Genomic DNA, 23,801 nt, shown 5'->3' with positions numbered 1-23,801 from the left:
GATAATACTATGTATTAAAATACTAGTTAGATTCATAAAAACAAAAACATGCAGAACATGCACATTCATACCTGTTATCAAATATACATTATCCTGTGTAGATTTCAGACCATACACATCACTGCAACTCAGGGCATTGATAAATATTAATTAAATACAATGTTCATACAAGCATCTGCCTAAGAAGAGGGAGAACTAACATTGTTCACTGCAACTTCCTTCCTTTTGGACTAGAACTGGAAATATACATGATGTGCATGGTGGCGGCAGAGTGGCTTATGATTAGTTGGCACAATCCAGAGTATTTATTACATGCTGACTGTATAATTTAAAGAAATTTCCACACTGCTAATCCCATAACATACAATGGAGGGACAAAAGGTGACTTTCCCACCACATTCTGAATTGCTACAAATACCTACCACAATATTTAATTCCATGAGTAAGGCAATGGGGGCAGAAACTGCTGGTTACAGATTAAGTTTACAACATCAAAATTTCAACAACTTCTCTACTCAGGGAACGTTAATAATGGTGTATCCCATTGGAAGGTATTAGGTATCTTTAAAATAGTTAAGTGATTTGGTTTCTTTTAATTACTTCCTGCCAATATCCATAATTTTCTCTGAATGTTCAAAACAAACTTAAAATTCAATATAAAATTGCTATTGTTTTTATATAATCAAAAAAAGAAAGATTAATGACATATTTTAGTAATCTAGTAAGAAGTGGCTTTTTTCATTGTTCAAGCTGCATGCAATCCTCAGTGGATCTTAGATGTATGTTAGAAAGGTATTTAATGCCTATTTGTCAGTTTCCAAGGTCAAACATCACCTAGTATGTATAGGGAAAGAGGAAACATCTGTTGGAATAATTTATTTGACTAACACAGAGGTTAGGATTAAAACCCACTAATTTCTTTGGTCCTATACTGAATTTCAATTAAACAATACAGGTATTTGTTCAGTTTGAAAATGTTTCCTTCCTTTACTTGTGGGCACATTCATGTATATCCCTAATTAGTGGATCTGGCAAGGGAATACTATGATTTGTCTTTTTTTTTGTATCTGTATAAGCTCTGAGAACGAATATTTCTATTTTTTGAGGTTTTGGGGTTTTTTTCCCAATAAATGTTCTAAAGAATTCACAAAACTTTAACTCCCAAGACTCTTTGGTTTCTATGGAATTCCTCTACTAGCAAGATTAGAATACATTTCAGGATCAGTGATTACTGATTACATAAAATTGTAAGGTAGAGCAACCCTCGGCCTCTAAGATAAAAGTTTTTAGAAAATATTAAATGCATGTCATCTGACTGCAGTTTCTTCTAACCTTTCTGTCAAATCAGACTAAAATCTACTAGATTAACAGTAAAAAAATCACTTAAATTGTTTAATTTACAAATGTAAATTAATAAAAATATAGACATTTTATTTCAACCAAGTATGGAAGGTGCTCTCTTTGCCTTTCTTGGGTCCAAAGGGATTTCAACAGAGCTGTGATTGTATTCCAGATTTTTAATACTGAGAAAATATTTTGCCAAGCGAAGAAGCTCAACAATTGGACAACTTTTTACCGTAGTAAAGCAGAATCAGAATGCTTTGTCTCAAAGGGAATAGCAGAAGGTCTTACAGCAGAAAAGATATTGTACACGCATGTTCCATTCTTTTTTAGGACTCAGGGGAATGGTAAATGCAAAGCACAGTTTTACTCAGCTTGGCCCAAAAGACAGGATGCTAATAGAGATGACATGCAAGATAACAGAACACTGAGCATGTGGACAAACCCATCTTACAATAGAATTAAAAAACCCCCAACTTTTATATGGCATGAGTATTAGTCTGTATGCCTCTAAATTTCAGAAGCCTGTACTATTGATTGGAAAATAATAGGGTACTACTATAGCAGTACTAACAGTATTACTTTTTATAATAATGAATACATTGTTCCTGCAGTTCTTGTTTTTAACTGCTCCACTGCTTTGTGCTTTCTGAGAAAGAAAAAAGCTCAATAACAGGCACATATATGACAAATTAAGTTTCTTTTTTAGGCCAGAATATATCCATTGTTACGTGATGAACAAAAACTATTATTTGAAAGAGAGCAGCTTTATTTTTTGCAATTCTTCTTACCTTCTCAACAGAAAAGCAGCTATTTTAAATCAGAACAAATAATCAGAAGAAACAAAACTCATAGAATGGAAAGTGGTAAGTTGTCAAAAATAAAATAGCATTAAATGTTGCTCAGTTAAATTGTCAAACATACTATTAAATTCTAACTTGAATGTAAAATAGAATACTACATTTACTAATTTAATTACAAAAAAATACCTGTGTTAATTGCATGTACTTATTTATTTTATCGACAGCATTGTATAAATGATGGAGTTTTTTTGTTGGCCAGTTCAGCTGATATGTAATAAAACTGTTAGGTTAAAAATAGCATTAAAAATCTGGGAGGAGATATTAGGTCCCAAATACTTAACCATCCTATTGCCACAGGTGAAACTGGAGCATGGTTGTTAGAAGTAAGCTGTAATGATGAAAACTGATTGTTTCTCCCTCTCCAGATGATTCTGTGCACTGCATCAGCCTTCACCAGTGGTCCTCACACCTTAGCTTACTTCTGAGAATTAACTTCAGCATTATTTTACCTTTGTGGAAAATGATTGCAATTAAATGCATATGACAGAAACTAGTAATATTAAAGTTACTGCTATTAGCTAGTCCACTGATTTATAACCAGAAACGGAAACCTATTATCCTGTCTTTCAAAGAAATAAAGACAATAAATATAACATGGTTAAAAAGAATTATTTCCAACAAGCAATAACCAATATTACTAAAAGGAAGTAGTTTGAGAAACACACCTGAGTTTTCATCTTACTACTTTCATAGATTCTTGGCAGAGGTTTTCTTTCAACTTTCTGCTTGTGAGCCAAATCTAAAAAATCTGGTTTTTCTTTCACAGAGTGACTGGGGTGAAAAGGAATGGTCAAATAAGGTGTTTCAGAGTCAGCTGCAGAAAACAAAAAGAAAAAAAGGATTAATTCAATATCTCAAGTCAAACCATATGTATTTAATATTCCGTGTGATCACATGTTCCAATATATCTTGTTATAGAAAACAGTGTAATGATCCTTAAGGTAAAATACCTCAAATTTGATAACTGAGAATGGACAACTTTGAATGGAGTTATGGAAGGTACTGCAAACACTGATGAAGGTGAATATTAAAACAGGTATTCCCATTCAGGTAGAGTTATTTGAAAGGGAGTAAATTCAATAACATAGCACCTTCTTATATCAGGAGTTATTCAGAAGACCATTTCAAAGCCATTGCCATTTACATATGGCTTCCAACTATTTTAGGGCTGGTGCTGGCAGGCAGAACATCAGCCTTCATGTCTTCAAAAATAACATATTAATTTATCTTCCAAAAGCAACAGTGTTAGTGCCCCCAATTTTATTTTATAAATATAGTAATTCAAACCATTTTGAATAATTTCAAGTTGAATGTCTGTATCCAAGTCCTGCAAGATGGCAAGAAATGCTGTTAAGTCATTTATGTTTTAACCTGCAGTCAGCTCTGCAACAAGCACTACCTTCACACCATTTTTAAAAAACTTCAAAGTTGTATTTCAGGTTTTGCTTGAGTTTCAAAACTAATTTGTTTTCCCATTTGAAGAACAGGTTGCCTTTAAACCTCAAAAAGGCTTTTTTACCTCCCAGGCATTTTTTTTCTTTACAAGTTTGAAACTTGGACTTCTGCTAGACATGTATTTTGCAAAGGCCTTTAAAAGGACTGACAATATACAGAGATTAAATAAGTATCAACAAATAGATTTTAAAAGTCTGATATATTTCGTGCATATTTATTCTAGAATGCCCAACATTTTTAAAATATGGAAGTAAATGTGAGTATTTACACAATCAAAATGCACTAGCTACCCCTTTCTATAATTCTGGGAGATTGGGATGTGAGGAAAAAAACAATATATGAAATAGTGCTAAAATTAAATTCTATATAAAATTTTAAAATAAATTTTATATTTGAAAAGCTCAAGTCTACTCAAGTTTTTTGGACTCATCACTGGTACAAGTGTCTTACAAACAATTCTTAGTATATTTATTTTTTGCTGTAATTTTATGATTTTTGTAAGTTTTAAATAAGCATGAAGTAATTGATTAGTTTGCTTACAAAATTCTACATAGGCTGCATGTTCATCAGTCATTCTTTCATTGCTTTTTTTCCTGGCAGCTCTGGAGGCTTTCCAATTCATTAAGAAACGTCTTTCCATTTCTTGAATTTCTTTCCCATCCAGAGATTCTGCAAAAGAGAACATTTTCTCTGATACAAAGTGAACTAAAGGGCTATACAAAGTTGTAGGTAATGTGCATTGGCTCTATATTAATCCTCTTCAAGTCTTTTTTTCTTTTTCTAGTATTTTGGTAAAGAAAAGAATACCCATTAAAGACTGATAATCATATTCAAGCTGCAAGAGAGAGTTAACGTGTCTTAATTACAAAAAAACCCCTACAGTTATTATAAATTTCAAGGGAAATACACATATTTCACATTTGGTTAACATGTAAGACTTTCTATAACGTTCTGCAGAAAAGTCATGCTCTTACACAGGGTATAGATAGATGCAGAAATCCAGGTGGAGAGGGAAACAGCACGTATTAGCAATCAAGAAATTCTACTGCTCATGGAGACGGTGACACAGATTCGCCTCTCTAAGGTTAACTTTACTCTCTTAGGTGCCATAAACCTTATGCTCTATGATTCATTGGATGCATCTACATTTTGAGCCAGCCCAAATGAAATACCTCATGTGGCCACAAATTTAGGTTGCATTAGAACTGTCCTAAGGCACGTTTGTTTTCATTGTGCAGATAGGCTTTTTCTAAATGGCCAGTATTTTGTGCTCTGAGAAAAAACAAGTTCTGTAATTATAACTTTAAAATAATTGCCACCTTTATCCAAAAAAGTAAAAAATTAGCAGATTTTAGTATAAATATTTATATTAAAATATTTATAAATATTTAAATACAGTATATATATTTAGATAAATATAAAGTATAACTATTTAGATACAGAAGAATCAATTTCTTCCTTTCATGGTAAAATTTTATGCAAAATAATAATATAAACTGCATCATAAGGGTTAAGATTAACAAATACATTCACAACATAAGTGTGAACTGCATAAAAGTTTAAGGATGAATGTTGTATGACAAATTCAAACACAGTAAGGTGAGATCTGCCCAACTACCACTGTACAACCAAAACATTTTAGCAGCTACTACAAATTCATAGGGGAATAGATGAAACAGATCTTTGAAAATCAGTTTCACAACATCTGGAATATGAACACAAAAAACTGTCTTGTAATAATCTCACCAATCATCTATTAAAAACCAAATAATTACTACTACTAATACCAAAAGCCAAACAAGATGGCTTGTGAAGCTGATTACATAAACAGTTTTAGCTTTCTACATAAATTAAAAATTCATGATTTGTCAGAAATATCTGTAGCTGTGTTTACATGCATAGCACTACTCCAGAACAATTAATTTTTCAGTTGTTTCCTAAAAGAGTGGGGGTTATGGGTGGGCTATGGATTTAGTTTTTTACCTAAAGTCAGTGACTGTATTATAATCCTATCTTTGCACTTTGGTTTTTGGCAGATGGGGTTTCCTCTAAGATCTATTCTGCGTAGCTTTGTCCATTTTTTTAATACAGCCTCCAGATCCTGCAATTGAAACAACAACAGAACATTGTGATTATGTTTCCCCCTCCAGAGTAAAATTCAACAGTAATGTGATTTGTTCAGCCAGGCCCAAATCCTGCACACAGAAATAGCTTAAATGAGACTATTCACATGTATTATGCACATTAAGAATGTGCACTTTCAAACAGAGTGGTCCACAGCATCCCCAGAATATATCAAAATTGCACAGAAGAAACTGACATTGGAATATGCTGTATTTTTAAGGATACAGTAATGCCAGCTATGGAAAATTACCACTTCAATCCCACTGATAAGCACCTAAAACCCAGGAACTACCAATGAAAAAATTCATATTATACACAATGTGTGTTAATGTTAATGCATCCCCAAGGTCTTACAGAGCCCTTAAGTGTATCAGTGTGTGGAAGAATAAATACTTTATACAGATAAAGTACAGACTAGAAAAAAAAAAAAAGCGCTAAAAACCATGCAATCCACAGTGGACTGCCTCTCTCTTTATATACATGTAGGACTGTATTTTACAGGAGAAACAGTAATCCCCCCTTACCTAACTGTGGGTGGTCAGTTACAGTATTGGCCTACATAGTGAAATTAGTGAAATACACCTTTCTCCATCTCTGTTTCTGTCTGGTGACCCAGGGGCAGTATGACCTAGATGAAAGTACTCTGTCTTTCAAATACAATAAATTCAAGTCGAAAACATGCAAAGTTTATCAGATTGGTCCTTTCTACTCAGACACCTTACTTTCTGAAATACTTTCTTTCCAAAGTTTCATTTAACTCTCATTCTTGACAGGTTTTCCTCGTATGTGTGAAAAGCTTAAGGAGGGATTCAAGACAATAGGTATAAATAGGGGAGAGGATTTATGTTCTACTGTTGTAATAATTTGGAAAATTCTACTGATCATGCTGTGATGGATTCTAAACTGCAGAGTGTGTAAAACTTTGTAGCTTGATGCCAACAATGAAGCCTCTAGCAATGTAGATATCTCTTAGCTCCTTCAAATTTAGAAAATTGCTTGGGTAACACATGCAGGAGAATTCTGCTTTTGCTGGCTCATCTCCCTTGGTAGAAAATCCTCTTGGAAATATCCTATTGGTTATATAATACATGTTTAGAAAAATCATGTGGAAGAGAAAGTGGCAGCACAGCCTTATACCTCCAAACCATATAATTTTTGGTATATCTATGATGATGGTGATATCATCTATTGCTACTCAGTGATAAAAATGTATTTTTAGAAAACCAGAGAGCAAAAGTCTGGTTCTGTGAGGATCAAGACTGATAAAACAATGCAAGAAACTCTGAGGACTAGTCCACATGAAGAAATGTTAATAATTCTCATAATGTTAATTCAGCAAAGCTTAATCAGTATGTATCAGGATAGAAATGTGATAACCCCCATAGCTTAGGTGCTAATCACAAACAGGACTTTAGGGGCAACATATTTTAGGCTAGACTTATTAAAAAAAAATCATTTAGCAAGTATATTTATTTATCCTAAGCATTCAGATACTATCATTGAAGTCTGTAATGTATTCTAGATTTCATTAGAAAGAATTTTTCCAAGTAATAGTTTTGCAACACAAAGTTGTCTATTACTGAAACAAAATGTATACAGTTTAACTTTGATGAATGTATACAGAGTCCTGTAGATTTTTGTTAGCTGTTACTTACTTGATAAATGACCCAGAACATGCTTACTCCAGTATATGTTTATCTAAGACCACACTAATCCTGTGCTGAAATATGATTACCCTTTCGATACGCTCTAGTTGTTCATTGCCTTCCTGTCTCTAATAAAGTGCTTTCACTTCCCAGCCTTTCAATAAGCTGTACTAAAGGGACCAGACACTCTTCTGGGCAGGCTCCGTTTGATAAATGATCATGTCATGCTATCACTTTGAGGTCTGCTACAAAATACTGACGAGCAAATTATATTCCATCGGGGAGGGAGGGGAGGGGGAAGGGCAAGTGCCTGAGTAGGCAGCTGTAGTGCTGGCAATAACTTTCTTACCAATTAACAGTGGCCATTTAAGAATTGGTATTTGACCAGTATGCTCCAGTTTTTATTGGAAACGTCTAATCCAACTGCCCCAGCTACATCTACAGACAGCCATTTGTCACCAGTTTGATTACCTGTCATAATCTATTTGAGAAAATCTATAATTTTTCTCTTGTTCCTGACGCAATTCTAAAGTGAATGAATTCATCTTTTGTGATATCCTCTTGTCATAATCAATACTGGGCAGAGGTTGAATAAATTAAAGACTTGGGAAATACAGATTTTTCCAGGTATTTCTAGTTATATTTTTTTCTATCTATCCAAAGACTCACATAACTCATATTATTTCCAAAACTAATGAAATTAATAAATAAATTATATTCTGACTTTTTGTAAAAAGGAATAGTTGTGGGGTTTTTTTAATAGACATAGTGTTTTAAAAAACTTCCTTAATTCCAACCCAAGTACACTGCAGTCTAGAAGACTTTGTGATCCTGACTAAAGCAAACCAGAACCTCAATACAATGAATAAATGAAGTAGCAAGCAATAGAAAACAAAGAAAAGCCAATTCTATTAAAATCAATTATATTCTTGATAACTGACCTGAGACATACTTTTTGCATGTGGTAGCTAGTCATAGTTATTTTGCATGAATTCAGAAAAATTACTTGATTTTCATCTGTCTACTGTTCAGAGTGCATTATATAAACTTCAGTCGAGTGAAACAGGGTCATATGCCTTGATGTCTGTTAATTATGCTAACAAAGCCCTGCATTAGCCACGACCTTAAGTGCTCGAATTTATTGAATTTATTAGTCCTAATTTTCAACTATGCTGAAATCAAAGTAGCACAGGTAAGAAAGCAAAAGAATATGGGATTTCATAATAAAGTGAAAAAACTGAGAGAAATGTTTAAATATAAAATAATTATACTAAATACAAAAAATTAAGAAAAGTCTGCATAAGATGGTATTTCATGCATTTCTTATGCCCTTCATATTTTCCTCTTTCTCAAAGATTCCATGTTAGTCCTGCAGTTCTCCAGACCTGTTCAGACACAGGCAGCTCCTCTACAGCTTCTCTTCCCACCAGGTGAAGCACAGCTGGGTACAGAGCTCTCCAACACTTCTCTGTCATGTGGCACTGCCACAATCTCTGATCAATGTCAGACATTCCTGGGAAAGTTCTTGATGGCAGTGATGGCAAAGCAAGAATGGGAAAGCAGGGGATATAGTGCTTTAGCATGAAAAAGAAGTATGCATCAGAGTTTTGATAACACAGGGGCAAGAGGAAGGAGAAGAGAGGCAGCTTGTGTGGGAATTGAAAGAGCCTTTGCTGCATGTAACAAGTTCAGCCAGCAGAACCAGTTAAGGGTATAGAACTGTATACCCCTAAAATCCATGCAGCTTTCACAACTGTAGAACAATGTATGCCATGCAATCATGAAATTCAGGGATGCGAAAAAAATTGAAATATACTCAGAACTTTCCTCAGCTATTTCTTTAAACAGTCAGTGGCTGTATAAGATTGTTCTCCTGCTAGATGTCCACTGTGAGCTAAAGCCTCTTACATGGAGTTAAAACTGACTTTTAAAAAAATACTTTTCATGGCTTAATGCTTTTTCCAACAGTTTGGTTTTTATTTATTTAAGAATTTATATTAGTGATAACTAAAGCCTACCAAAATGTAATCCCTTAAAGCTCAGTAATTGTAGCTGGAAAGCTGGATATCCACCTGCATTACACTGTATATTAAACACGCTTGATATATTCATACATTTTTCAGGTCTGCAAAGATATGAATAGAAACACCCTTTTCCATAAATTTCAAAACTTGGAGATTGTTTAGAAAACACACAGAACAGCCGCTTTCAAAATTACTGGAGCTTAATACGAGTGTAATGGATAGCAAACTCAAATGCTACTTGTATAATTTTTCAACAGTTGTGACTATATAACATAGAAATCTTCAGGTCTGACTGGTTCAGGTAAATGTAATTCTGGTTTTCCTGATGATTAAATAATGGAATTTAATAAAGAATAAATAATATATACACAGTTACTGAATAATGCAGTAATTTTGTCCTCTCCTTATTCTGTTTCAGAGGACATTGGCTTTTCCTCTAGAGATAGTGAAAATGCTGTCTCCAAACTGGCATCCTCATTCTTAAAATTAATTGGTTTTTTTGGCTATGACAATTTTCTTTTAAGATCATCACAAAAAAGTATATTTTATTTATAAGAAAGAAACAGCCAATATACACTTTTTTGTAATATGTTTTATTCAGAAATTGATTCCTTTTAAAAAGGGAAGATTTGGGGAGATTGTCTATTTGAAAAAAGCTTTTTGCTATTTTTATGTAACCAATATATTCAATGTGAATTTAATTATTCAGCAAAAGCCTAAATGAATTGTATTTTGATGTAAATTCAATCACAACTGCCAGCCAGGACTTGAGGTACAAAGCTTTAATAGATCTGTAGTAAAAAAGAAGGGTATCATTCAACATTTTTTAATATTACAGTATAAAAAAAATGAAGAGTTCAAATAGAGTAAATTCATCTAGATAACTGATAGGTTATGCATACAAAATACTGCAATCTCCTCATTAGTAAAGAGAATTGCCAAATTCTCTCAACAATCTGTTAAAAAATGTGTTCTCAGAAGTAATAAGAATAGTTATTTTAATAATTATTAACCAATGAAAGTTAAGTTTACTAAGGAAATAAAATGTTTATGCAAACCAGAAAAGGGAGAGTTTATTTCAATCAAGATTTTGTCTTGGTGATTTGGGTTACTATTTCAGCCAATTCATTTCAGTATTAATTAATAAAGTTATAAATTTTTACATCCTAGGTAAATACTTCTCCATTTTTAGTCTCAGTAAGATTTTTATATGAGAAAAGACAGCATGCTTGACAAGCCAGATTTAGTAACTGCAGAAGTAAAATTTCTTTTTAGTTATATATTTAGTGGTAAAGATGAATGTGACTAATTCCTGAACACCCATATTTATTTTAACAAATATTTACTTTAATACCTTCATATGTTTAAGTCGATTGTCGACTGCTTTAAGATAAGAAAGATTTTCCAAAACTGCCAGTTCTTCTAATTCATCAATGTTGTTATTGCTGATATTCAATACAGACAAAGATTTCTGAAGGAAGAAAAGCAGAAAAACATTTTTTTTAATGCCATGAATGAGTCAAGTTGTAAATTATTACAGAAAATTATCTTAAAAGATGAACAAACATACGAAGGAGAAACATGCAAACACCACCTCCACATAACAGAGATTGTTTTATGTTGGTGTTCCACCTTGTCCTAAAATGCAATTTATTTTGGTTTTGAAGTGAAACTAAATTCTCAATTATTTCAGAAATTCTTAGTAAATACAGAATTTTTGAGTGTTTTAAAACACGTTCAAAGTCTTTACAGAGTTCTGCAAGTGCAATGAACTCTACTTTGGAAGTATGAAACATACATTGAAACTGACTGCCTTTTTATAGAATAATAGAATGGTTTGGGCTGAAAGGCACCTTAAAGATCATCTATTTCCAGCCCCCTGCCATGAGCAGGGACACCTTCCACTAGTCCACGTTGTTCAGAGCTGCATCCAACCTGGCCTTGAACTCTTCCAAAGATGGGGCAGCCACAACTTCTCTGTGCAATCTGTTCCAGTGTCTCACCACACACACTATTTCTTTGTGTGAAAATTTCTTTCAGAGAATTTCTTCCTAATAGCTAACGTAAACCTGCCCTTGATCAGTTTCAGGCCATTACCCCATGTCCTATCACAACACATCCTTGTAAAAAGTGCCTCTCCAGCTTTCTTATAAGCCCCGTTTGGGTACTAAAATGCTGATATAAGGTGTCCTTGGAACCTTCTCTTCACCAGGCTGAACAACCCCAACTCTCTCAGCCTGTTTTCATAGGAGAGGTGCTCCAGCCCTCTGATTCTCCTCTCTGGCCCTCTCTGGACTTGCTCCAGTAGGTCCATGTTCTTCTTATACTGTGGGCCCCAAGACTGCATCTGAACTGCAGAGCTGAAGCCCATATGTGCTACCCACATAGTCTCATTTAACAGCTGGACTACACTATTTTTCTCTCAGGCTTGATCCTACAAACCTCTTGGTATCCATACCTCTGATCCTTACTCCTTCTCTGGAACAGTACTGAGCCACATATTGCACTTTGCCGTTTGAAACAGACAATAGTTACAGAGATCTTTACATTTTAGATAAAAATCTAAATGTCTTTCAGGTGTTTATCTTGGGAAATACTAATGTAGTTTCACATAAAAGGAAAAAGTTCGTATCTCTAGAAAATGACAAAGTTGCTCCTAATCCAGTGAGTTTAGAATTATACAAAACATAAGACTTACCATTATTTGGAAAAAAATCTCTATTTCAGCAGTTTATACAGGAAACCTAACCCCCTTCAAAAATTTGACCAAGACCTACATTGCAGATGGAAATTACCAGTATCATCCTGATAAACACAGTTCATAAACTTAATCTTCTGTCAGATTCATGACATTGTCATCATCAAAACATTTGCCTGTGGTACGCACAGAGATATATGGCTTCATGATTTTATCTCTTTTATCTCTGACACCATTAAAAGAGACAGAAACAGATTAAGAAGTAAAAAGTGATGCCTTAAAAAGGCTCCAAACACTTAGCACTTAAAGGATAAAATAGAATATTTTATTTAGTCTCCACAAAGATGTTGCATCATCAAGAATGCAAAATTTTTTCATAGAAAACAACAACAACAACAACAAAACCCACATGAAAAGGCCTTAAATAAAAGCCACAAAGAAACAAATCTAGACCAGGCTGCTAAAAAACATGGAAGAATTCATTATACGTTATTATCCTGGGAAGGTTACAGCTGTAAAATTTCCCTTTACTTTGATAATTTCTTCAATATAGAAGGAACAAAGTACAAGTGCTCTCACAGTAATGACTCATTTCTATTAAAGAAAAAAAGAAATACGTGTCTTGGATTACATAATCTCAAAACAGGAAAAAATAGAGCTAGGTCAAATATTTATGATATACATGTGAACAAAAGATCTCACTTTTTAGTGAGTTCTTCGACTTCACAAAAAAAGGCTCATCAAGCCCTGACTACACTATGGGAGATACAGCAAGAGGAAAAACCTATATCCATTAGCAAATAAATCCTACTTTTTAACCTCTTCAACTATATGTTTTAGGAGCAATTGACATATTGAAAGACAATTTCAAAGAGATTTCCTGAACTCTTGACATAACACAACATAGAAGAACTGCAGAACTAAAACTGAATGCTTTTGATTGTGTTGTTCTTAATATCCAGGAAGAAAAATCTGTTTGTGCCTTTTTTTTTCCATTCCATTTTTCTACAGAAATACAAAAGGCAATAAATAAACAACTATACCAATCAAATCACTGAAATATCAAAAAATTAATTCACTACAAATGAAACAGATTAAGAAAAATAAGTAATAAATTCCACCCCCTTTTTTAGTTTATTCACATTCTCTTGGTATAGGGCATCCACATACTTCCTTAATTCCTCTCTCTCTTGATTCTCATTTTCATCCTTCATAATGAAAAAAACATGAAGTAGAATTTGCTGGATGCCTTATAAGTGAATTAAAGTGGGAGTCTCTTGGTAGAATTTGAAATAATGCCACCAATTGGCAAAGGAGGAAAACACAGAGTGATCAACTCCTAATAATTTCTTCTAAAAATACTGATCTCCTGATAATTGGCTCATTGTAATTCCCAAAATATACTTACTGCCAGGGAGTTAAGAGATACTGGATCAAACAAAAGCTTTTCACCAAGAGGGAGATGCTGACTTTCAATATGTAACTCCCTCAGTTCTCCTACTTTATCCAAACCCTCTACTACAGTGATATAGTTGCCTCCTAAATACCTACAGAAGAGAACACAAAATAGATTTAATATCCTTTGAAAGTAAGAGCAAACACAAGGCTTCAATATATAGAGAAAAATATTTTCCAAGCATTATTGAATAATACTTGGAAATTATGATAGATAAAGTAAATAATCTAGCATACAAGTAGTATATACACTTAACCGATTCAAGCAGTTTTTTGCAGTTTTATCTACTGCTATAAATAATATTATTAGACTGAAAAAATAAAATAATTTACATGGAAATATATATGTCAAGATGATATGTCATTACTTTAATCAAAGAACAGCTCATAAAAAAACAATAAGCAATTACTTCTATTTGAAAAGCAAAATTTAAGAGATTAAAGGACTTTAATGGCTGCATAATTAAAAAAAATTCTTAAGTGTCATAACTATTCTTTTTACTAGTAAAATAAATACATTATTTTCAACTTACAGTTTTTCAAGTTTTTTCAGCAATGAGAGATTTTCTATACTTGAAATACGATTGTTCTGAAGGTAAAGGTGTGTTATATTTGAAGCAAAGTCCAAGTTCTGGATTTGGTTGATTTGGTTATCATATAAATACAGAACTCTCAGATTTTTACAGAAAGAGAGGTCACCCTGAAATAAACAATAACATGCTACTTAATGTTCAGTCACTGCCTGCTTCTGGAAGCTATTGATTGTTCATATATTTAAGTTCTGATGCATGATTTATAAATTTTCACCTTCAGTAAACATTTTGTAAAACTATTTTTCTGAGAAAAACAGAGTTATTATATATTGTCAGTTATCTACAGATTAAAGACTGAAATCTGTCATTGCTATTTTGCCATACAGAATCTGAGGACTACAAGCATCACCAGCAAATACAGCAGATCCGGTGTGACTTCATTCCATTCCCTTCCCTGTCTTCATCAGATGGATTTCAGAAAAGCACAATTTTTTGTGTCGTTTTCTCCATTAAACTGCACTGATGTAACTGGAAACCAGTTCTTGGCAAAGAATTATTGGTTTTTACAAAAACCTTGCACTTCAATCTATTTTAATATATTTCTGAACTCAAGTTTACACTCAAATGTTGAGTTTCTTTGAACATATTCCTATGAAACAACTAAAAGACCACTCCTCATGAAGGTTTCTGTAAAACTTTGCTGGGGCAGCTGATGAAGCAGACCTCATCAAATGGACTGATCCAGTCACTAACTCACTATGGCTGTGCACAGGAGTGGGCTCAATAAACCCATTTGTTGGCAGGACCTGTTCACACAGAACAAGCTATTTCTTCTTGACTGAAATCACGCTTGTAGAGCAGAAATTCACCACATTCAACAATGCAGTTGTTCAGGGCTCAGCAGTTTCCAAATTTACTCAGTATCTTCAGGGGATCTGAATTAACTGAGAACTTATTGAAACTTGTATACATTTCCTATTATTAACCTCAGAGGAAGGAGGACTGGGTTAAGTTTGCAGGTTTAGTCTTTGAAAACTAAAAAGCTCATGGATTATTTTTAAAATGAGTAAGCCCCAGGGAGCAATTAAAAAAAAAAAGGTATATTTTTAACCTGGCTAATTTGGAAAAGCCACTACACCAGTCCAAATTTGTTAACTCACTCGGGTTATTTCCTGTTCTTGAATTCTCCTTTCCTTTCTCAGACTTCCTCTGAAATTTAAGGAATAAATCACAGATAGATTGAAAAGATTGTGCTGTGAGTTAATAAATTTGTAAAACTTGGCTTTCCTTGTTTGTCTCTCCAACAATGAACACCTCATCATAACAGTAACTACAAAACATTAGAGTAGCCAGTTTAAAAGGAATAATAAAAAATAAATCTTACAATTGAATCTATATTTTTATCTGACAAATTCAGATGAGTTAATTTTTGCACATATTGTCCAAAATCCTCTTCACTACGATTTTTGTGACCGGCCTTTTTAGCAATTAGGTCCATTGTTAGTTGAACCATGGTTCTGTAATAGGTCAAGCTGCTCTACTGCTTCTTTTAATACTGTATTCCACGTGCTCTTCTATGTAGTATTATAGAATGCCTTAAAAACAAAAAGGAAAATGTTATACTACTTGTACCCCAGATCTTCAACAAAACTGCATGTGTACTTCAAATCTGACATACCCTCACCAATGTCCTTTTCATTTACAGTGATACTATGTTGCTTATAAAATCCTAGTCCTTTTATTGCTGATATTTTATCAAGTTTTTGGTGTACTAATAAATATTTAAAACATTTTTCTATTTGATTTGTTGATTCAGTTTGCTTAAGAATATTATATCCTAGTTTTTGTCTTTTTCATATAGAAGTATGAGCACAATGCTCCACAGCAGGCATAATTCTCACACATAGTAGCTAGCTAGTGGAAGCTTATGATTATAAATTAGAAAATACAGGAGACTCCATAACAGGTTTTACAGGCTGTGAGAGGTGGTATCAAGCTACAGCACTCTTTTATATCTGCGCAGCACTTTTGTCATGCACACAAATGCATGTTCTGCACAGTCAAAAACTGTGAGTTTTTCCCACTAAGGCATATTATAGAGGCTCTCACAACAATACCAACTTTTTTTTCCAAACTCTGGCTCAAATAAGTGAGCTTATAAATGACAGAATGGGGGAGAGGGAAGAAGGCAAGCGGCTAATCTTGAACGAGATGCATAAATTATCTGGGGATAAAGATACCCTAATGGATATAACTTAATGACTCAGAACAGAAAGGTCACCTATTTAGCCAGTACATATACCAATGTATATTATGTATTATAGCTCATACACAAAAGCCCCACATTAGCGTATCAGAACAACTGAGGAGACAGCAAAAAGCATCCCAGTGCTAAACCTCGCACAGAGAATCCTCCCTGCCAGCATTACAATTAGGAGAAATCGAAGAAAAGCCAAGATCGAGGCTGTGAAGGTAGAAGAAACTTCCTTTCTGAGTAAACAAATCTGAAGCTCAGTAGCTGTCCTTTATCCATACGGGATTTGCTTTTAACTTTTATTTTAAAAAGTGGGGATGAAGAGCTGAAAGGACATTGTGGGTTGCCTGTTTTCTACTGTGAGTTTCTTACTTTTTATATAAAAAACACCTTTCAGAGCCCCTTCTCAGACCTTCTTCCAAACCCAGCAGAATAAGCGAGGGAAAGCCGGGTAGTTCTCCCCACCGCGGTCCCCCAGCTCCTTCCTACCTACAGCCGTGCGATTTCACACCGCCCTCCCCGTCCCGTGGCCCCTCCACCCACCGCCGCCCAGCACGGCCGGTGGGAAGGCGGCTCTGAGGCGGGCACGGGCCGGGATCCGCTCCAGGCGCTTTCCCGGGAGGAAGCGGCCCCGGCCCGGCTCCGCTCTCCCCTCAGCTCCCGGCCCGCGCGCGCCGCCGGCCCCTGGTTGCCGCGGCAACCGCACGCCAAGCGCCGAGGGGCGGGGCGCTCCGCCGCCGGTGCGGCGCGCTCCCCTCGGACCAATCAGCGCCCAGGAAAGAGGGACGGGCGGGGCTTTATTGCGCACGCGCAGCAGTGCGCCCGAGGCGGCTTGGCGCGGGCCGGCCTCGCTGGCGGCCATCTTGAGGGAGGCGGAGAATGTCCCGAGTCTGAGGGGGCTCGCAGGGGTCATCGGGTCCAGCTCCTGCACGGGGCGCCTCAAAAGTTACACCGTGTGCCTGAGTGCATTGCTCTGATGCTTCTCGAACTGTTGTTAGGCTTGGTGTTGTGACCACTTCCCGAGAGAGCCTGCTCCAGGGCCTAACCACCCTCTGGTTGCAAAACCTTTCCCTAATAACCAACCTAAGCCTCTTCTGACAGAACTTCAGGCCATTCCTTTGAGTCCTGTCACTGAGAAGAGATCGGTGCGCTGACCTTGCACTTTCCCTCATGAGGAAATTGTAAACTGCAATGAGGTCTCCCTTCAGTGTCGTCCAAGCTGAACAGAAAAGGTGACTTCAGCCGCTCCCCATACAGCTTCTGCTCCAGGCCCTCCACTATCCTCCCTGCCCTCCTTTGCACCCTCTGTAATAGTTTGGTATAATTTTTATATTGTGGTGCCCAAAACTGCACACAGGACTGTTGCAAAATGTGCATTATGTAAAAACTTTTTAAAGGATGTTATTTCATGTTTGGTCTTTGTATGCTTTCAAGTCCAATCAACAAGGGAGGTTTAACTTGTGAAAGCTAAGAAGCAAACTCTAAGTAATATCTGTGATATCTATGATGTCTAGAAGAACAAATTACTTGTTTGTAGAATTACCTTGTTAAAGTTTAGGGGTTTACATGCTTCAATGATCTGAGACCGAGGGGGAGGTTAACAAAGCTTGGGAAAAAGGATCCTGACTGATACTGGACACAAAGAATGCAGAATTTATGACCTACAAAGACATCTGGTAGAACTCTGAAGATAAGGCAATAGCTAATAAAGTCAACTCATCAACTGTGCTGAAATCTGCTCCAACTGAGTGAAACATAATTCCAGCAGGGGGAGATCTGCAACTTCCAACTCAGAGACCACTCACCCAAAAAAAGAGAAAGATTGGGCATGTGGACTGATCAGCATAAGAAGCAAGAGAATTGTTAGCCAGTAGTAGAATATTGATTCATAAGAAAACTATGTAACTATTAGCCAATGAACACTAATTCCTTTACCTGCTAAACTGTATAAATTGTAAAATGTTTTGGTAGTCCGTGTGCTTGATTTGTGGAATTCCACCAGGCACCCAGGCTTGTGCAATTTGAAATAAATAATCAATGTCCCTCTCAAGTGTGTTATTATTGACTTGTTGCACACTGAGTAATAAATACAATTTTTGTGGACAACAGTACTCAAGGTGTGGCTGCCCCAGTGCAGTGCAGAGCAGAGCAGGACAATCCCCTCCCTTGCCTGACGCTGTGCCTGATGCACACCAGGACACGGGTTGGCCATCCTGGCTGCCAGGGCACTGCTGACTCACATTCAGCTTTCTTTGACCAGGATCCCCAGGTCCCTTTCTGTGGCATTGCTTTCCAGCTTCTCATTCCCAGTCTGTACGTACATCCAGGGTAGACCCATCCCAGGTGTAGAATCTAGAACTTGCCCTTGCTAAACTCCCTATTGTTGGTGATTGCCCAGCTCTCTAATTTGTCCCAGAAGAAATCTTTGAAACCTGCTAATGCAAATGGACTTTCAACAACATCCCCCACACTGCCCATCCCTACAAGGAGTTCTTTGTCTTATTAATGTCTTAATGAGGCTATGTGTTTTCAAATCTTGTTAACCAGCAGTTTTTCTGTTTGGTGTTACCTCTTCTTCCTCCATGCCAGGCTTTTTTTGTGAGCATACACTACTGGCAAAATCAAGATCATATGGTTCCTTTCCCTCATGCTTGAATTGGAGAAGTTAATAGTTTTATAAATGAAGTGAATACTGTATTTGACAGCAAAGTTCTACAAAAAACCATGTTATCAAATGTTTAATTTTTTTTTATGGTGAAACATTATTCCAGTTTGGGTTAGTTGGTTGTTGGTTTTGTTTTGTTTAATCAATTATATCACACTTCTTAGTGCATTTACAAAACTCAACTAATTAGTTGCTGATGACACAGAAGTGGGAGATACTGGGCTGATACTCCAGTGGGTTGTGCTGCCATGATGAAGGACTTCAACAGGCTGGAGAAATGAGCCAAGGGCAGCCCAAAAAAGGTCACCAAGGGAAAGTGCAGAGCCTGGCCCATGGGGAGGAACAGCCCCAGGCACCAGCAAAGACCAGCTGGAAAGCAGCTTGGCAGAAAATGACATGGAAGTGGACATCAAACTGTCTAGTGTAGCAGCAAGGAAAGCAAATGTTATCCTGGACTGCCTTAGAGGAATATTGCCAATTGTAGAAGAAGATCCTGCTTTTTTTATTCAGCGCTGGTGAGGCCACACCTGGAGTGCTGGTGTCTAGCTCTGAGCTCTTCAGTACAAGAGAGACAGGGACATATCAGAGAGAGACCAGCTAAGGGCTGTTAAGATGATGAAGGGACTCTCTCCCTTCTTAAAAGAAGCATCTCTCTTTTAAGGAGAAGTTGAGAGAGCTGGGACTGTCTAGTCTGGAGAAGAGAAGGCTCCAGTGTTTGCTTCTAATGAAACCAAAATTATGACTTCATTTCTCTTATAGGAAAAATGACACAAAATGTTGTTAGGAACAAACATGTTTTATTGTGTAAAATATGTATTGGAAATAACTTGTTCCAATTAATTTCAATTTGGGTTTTATATTTTCAAAGGTAGAAAATACAAGATTCTCAAAAACATGGAGGAGAGCAAATAGGGGAATGGGGGTTGTGGAGAATGTCACTCCTTCCTGCTTAGTGGAAGACTTTACACTGTTGCCTCTTCCAGCATGGGCTTCCCATGGAGTCAAAGCCTCCTTCAGGCATATCCACAGGCTGCAGGTGGATATGCAGTCTGCTGCACCATGGACTTCCATGGGCTGCAGGGCCACGTCTTGACTCACCATGGTCTTCACTATGGACCGCAGGGGAATCTTTGCCCTGCTGCCTGGAGCCCCTCCTCCTCCTACTCCCCCTCCTTCTTCTCTGATCTGGAGGTCTGCCGTGTTGTTTCTCTTCCATATTCTCACTTCTATTTCCTAGCTGCTGGTTTTGCACAATTTTTTTTTCCCTTCTTAAATATATTATCCTGAGGTGGTACTACCATCACTGATGGGCTTGACCTTGGCCAGTGGTGGGTCTGTCTTGGAGCTGGCTGGCATTGCCTCTATGAGACATGAAGGGAACTTCTAGCAGCTTCTTACCTAGGATGAAGAAGCCACCCTTCTCTCCTACCCCTGTTACCTATCCTGCCAGGTGGGTCTGTCCTTTGAGGCTGTCAAGGCCCTGGCTGCCAGGGACAGCTGTGGGCTGCAGAGCCAGGGTAGGGCTGGGAGTGTCTGTGATGGGCTTTGGCCCTATGACATCCTAGGGGATGGGTCACAATGGGGCTGCTTTTCAGGGCCTGGGCCAGAGGTAAGCACATGACGGGAGGCTGGGCTGGGTGAGACCTGGGACAGAAATGTGGGTTCTCACCCTGCATCAAGAGCCCCTGCCAGCAGCCTCACCCCTTCTCCTACCTGCTCCCAGCTCCGTGCAGCTCCCATACCTGCTCCCTGCTCCTTCCCAGACCTGCTTGACCCTTTCTTTCTCTCCTCATCCAGGCCATGGCTGCCCAAATGTTCTTTAAAGTGGTACGAAACATCATCATCCAGCACCCACAGATACTCAGTAGGGAGCTGGATGAGGCCACACGTGAGCGCATGCAGCAGCGTGAGGAAATGCTGAGACAGGAGATGACTCGGCTGCTGCAGGAACTGGAGCAGAATGACATGGCCCAGAGACACCCGCTCTTCACTGCCATGCTGCAGTGGCAGAGCTGGGCTCTAGCCGTTGTTGTGCTCTTGGGGCTGTGGTGGTGGCTCCGATATTTGAGAAATCATCACAGAATTGTAGAATCCTAGAATGGTTCGGTTGAAGGGACCTTAAAGATTCATTTAACTATCATCTCATTCTAACTCCCCTTCCATGGGCAGGGACACCTTCTGTAGAGAGCGCGGGACTCCAGGACGGTTTGGATGGATGAGAGATCTCTGAAGTCAGGTCTTAGAAGATGTGGTTTATTAAAAGGGGTGAAAGGCCCTGCTTGGAGTTGCCAGGCACAACTCGTGGCATGCCCAGGGAGAGAGGAAGAGGGAGAGAGAGGGAGCGAGGGTTCCAGGTGAGGGTCCCAGGGGAAGATCCAAGAGAGCGTCCGGTCCCTTGGGCACACTTATCAGGGGGCTTCAAGGTGGGCTGGAACAGGACTTGGGCCAATGGGGTTACAGATACCTGATACTTCAGGGAAGGGTTACAGGTGTGGGATGAACCATACATTGGGGGTGAGACAGAGCATTCCATTTGACCCTTGGACCTATCTGCAGGTAAAGGGCATTGTTTAATCAGAAGGGGGGATTGCTTTCAACCTGGCTATACTATTGTTTTCTAGTTATTCAGTAGTCAAGGTTTGTTATTTCAAATCTAGTTCTCATCTCAATGTATGTATTTTCCAAATCTTTTGCCAGGCAATCATATTTATAAGGTTTTCCTATTTCATCTTCCCCAACAACCTTCCCTTAGAGTAGACCAGGTTAATGCCCCATCCAGTCTGGCCTTGAACACTTGCAGGGATGAGGCATCCATAACTTCTCTGGGCAACCATTAACCACTATTCCAGTACCTCACCACCCTCACAAAGAAGAATTACTTCCTAATGACTAATCAAAAGCTACCCTCCTTCAGCTTAAAGCCATTCCCCTCTTGCCCTAACACAGCATGGCCTTGTAAAAAGTCCATCTCTGTTCTTCTTGTAGGCCTGTTTAGGTAGTGGGAGGGTGCTGTAAAGTCTCCCTGGAGCCCTCTCCAGGTTGAACAACCCCAGCTCTCTCAACCCGACTTCATAGGAGAGGTGCTCCAGCCCTGTAATCAACTTAGCGGCCCTCCTCTGAACACATTCCAACAGGTCCATGCCTTTCTCATTTTAGGGGCCCCAGACCTGGACATAAGTACTCCAGGTGGGGTCTCATTAGAATGGAATAGATAGGAAGAACCACCTCCCTCGACCTGCTGGCCACACTTATCTTAATGAGAGTCCAGGACACAGTTGGGCTTTCTGGGCTGTGAGTGGACACTGCTGAGACATGTCAGGCTACTTGTCCTTTCTCAGCCCAGCCCATACTTGTGCTTGGGATTGCTCTTACCTGGGTGCAGGACCTTGCACCTGGCCTTGTTGAGCTTCAGAAAGTTTGCATGGGCCCACCTCTGAAGCCTATCAAGGTCCCTCTGGGTGGTATCCCTCCTGTCCAGCATGTTACCACACCACACAGCTTGGTGTAGTCAGTAAACTTGCTGAGGGCACACTTGATCCTATCATCCATGTCACCAACAAAGATGTTAAACTGACTGGTCCCAATACCGATATCTATGTCTGTGTAAAGCCCATTCAGCCCTAACACTAAGAAATGGAATAAAGTAATGAATGTTTCATGAATGTTTGGTTGCTGCATATTCTATTCCTTAGCTAACACACTATATTCAGCCAAAAAATCTATCATAAAACAAGAAGTTTAATACTGATGCTCAAGACTTTGGCTTCTAAATTTGTACTGAATACAAATTCAGTTTGGATCAACAGATGTTAGGAATTACCTTATTCAGACCTCTAAGGGATAAAATGATATAAGTATCTATAAAATGGAGAATTAGCAGTGTTATCATCCTCCTATGCACACTTCATGTGTTTGAACACTATTGTCTGCAGACCTGAAGCCACCATCTCAAACTCCCATCTCATATCAACATGAACACATAGCATTTTGTTCCCACATCCTAAGAAAGGTGGGGAGGAAAGAATGGGATTTTATACTCTTTTGGATTGAAATTATTTAAATTTCATTACAGGGCATAGGTTACTTTCTTGTTTTACTTACATGCAAGATGTCATTGATCACAATATCTTTTTCCTAAAGCCAAGAACACTTACACATTGCTCTACTTTCCCTATTTTTCATGCACAGTACAGTGGTTCTACATTTATTTAGCAACAATACTGAGCCCTCTGCAAAAGTTTGCTCTAAGTTCAGAACAGGAGAAAAGTCTACATTTCATGTTACCTTCCTTTTGCAAGATTAATTCACATCGTTAGATCTCCTTTTAGAAAGCTAACAAACCATGTTAGAAGAAAAAAGTCTTTAATGGAGAAGCATTGCATTCAAAAGAACATACATCACTGACAGAGACCACAGTTCAATTCTTTGGCTCATTTTCTGTAGCAGCACAAACAAGAGATTTTCACATCTTTTTTCCTGTTAGAAGCAAAACCTGGTGCTCTACACAGCTGGACAACCTTGTCAAAGGATTTCAGAGATAAATGAAAGGCTTTAATATTTATGAGGAGTAAACAAATACCTTGAAATTATTGAAATTAAAAAACCCCAAAACACACCAATGAGACATAAGGGAGGAAGGAGAAAGTTCAACTCTTTAAAAAACTGCCTTTCAATAGAGCAAGTTCAGTCTGAAGTTAAGATCTCTATTTGTATCATTTGATCCTTCTAGGACTTCAAATAAAA

The 23,801-nt window shown here is 37.6% G+C and overlaps 1 protein-coding gene and 3 long non-coding RNA genes across 4 annotated transcripts; 2 read left to right on the top strand and 2 right to left on the bottom strand.

Annotated features, from left to right (window-relative positions):
- Nucleotides 1-2,797: 2,797 nt before the first annotated feature.
- PPP1R42 (protein phosphatase 1 regulatory subunit 42) lies at nt 2,798-15,659 on the bottom strand. Its single transcript, XM_068187381.1, has 7 exons — nt 15,524-15,659; nt 14,140-14,306; nt 13,560-13,698; nt 10,808-10,924; nt 5,643-5,760; nt 4,200-4,328; nt 2,798-3,018 (listed from the first exon to the last, which is right to left on the bottom strand). The coding sequence occupies exons 1-7, from the start codon at nt 15,650-15,652 to the stop codon at nt 2,813-2,815; spliced, it is 1,005 nt and encodes a 334-aa protein (XP_068043482.1). The 5' UTR covers nt 15,653-15,659; the 3' UTR covers nt 2,798-2,812.
- On the top strand, nt 4,283-15,674 carry LOC137472374 (uncharacterized). Its single transcript, XR_010998137.1, has 2 exons — nt 4,283-4,388; nt 14,526-15,674. It is a non-coding gene; the product is annotated as an uncharacterized lncRNA (long non-coding RNA).
- Nucleotides 15,675-19,835: 4,161 nt separating this feature from the next.
- Nucleotides 19,836-20,558, bottom strand: LOC137472382 (uncharacterized). Its single transcript, XR_010998139.1, has 2 exons — nt 20,497-20,558; nt 19,836-20,419 (listed from the first exon to the last, which is right to left on the bottom strand). It is a non-coding gene; the product is annotated as an uncharacterized lncRNA (long non-coding RNA).
- LOC137472344 (uncharacterized) lies at nt 20,514-22,703 on the top strand. Its single transcript, XR_010998122.1, has 2 exons — nt 20,514-21,238; nt 21,811-22,703. It is a non-coding gene; the product is annotated as an uncharacterized lncRNA (long non-coding RNA).
- The last annotated feature ends 1,098 nt before the right edge of the window (nt 22,704-23,801 follow it).

Source organism: Anomalospiza imberbis, chromosome 1 (assembly GCF_031753505.1).
Source record: "Anomalospiza imberbis isolate Cuckoo-Finch-1a 21T00152 chromosome 1, ASM3175350v1, whole genome shotgun sequence".
Lineage (NCBI taxonomy): Eukaryota > Metazoa > Chordata > Aves > Passeriformes > Viduidae > Anomalospiza > Anomalospiza imberbis.
The sequence above is the reverse complement of the archived record's forward strand: the minus strand, read 5'-3'. Positions and strand labels throughout refer to the sequence as shown.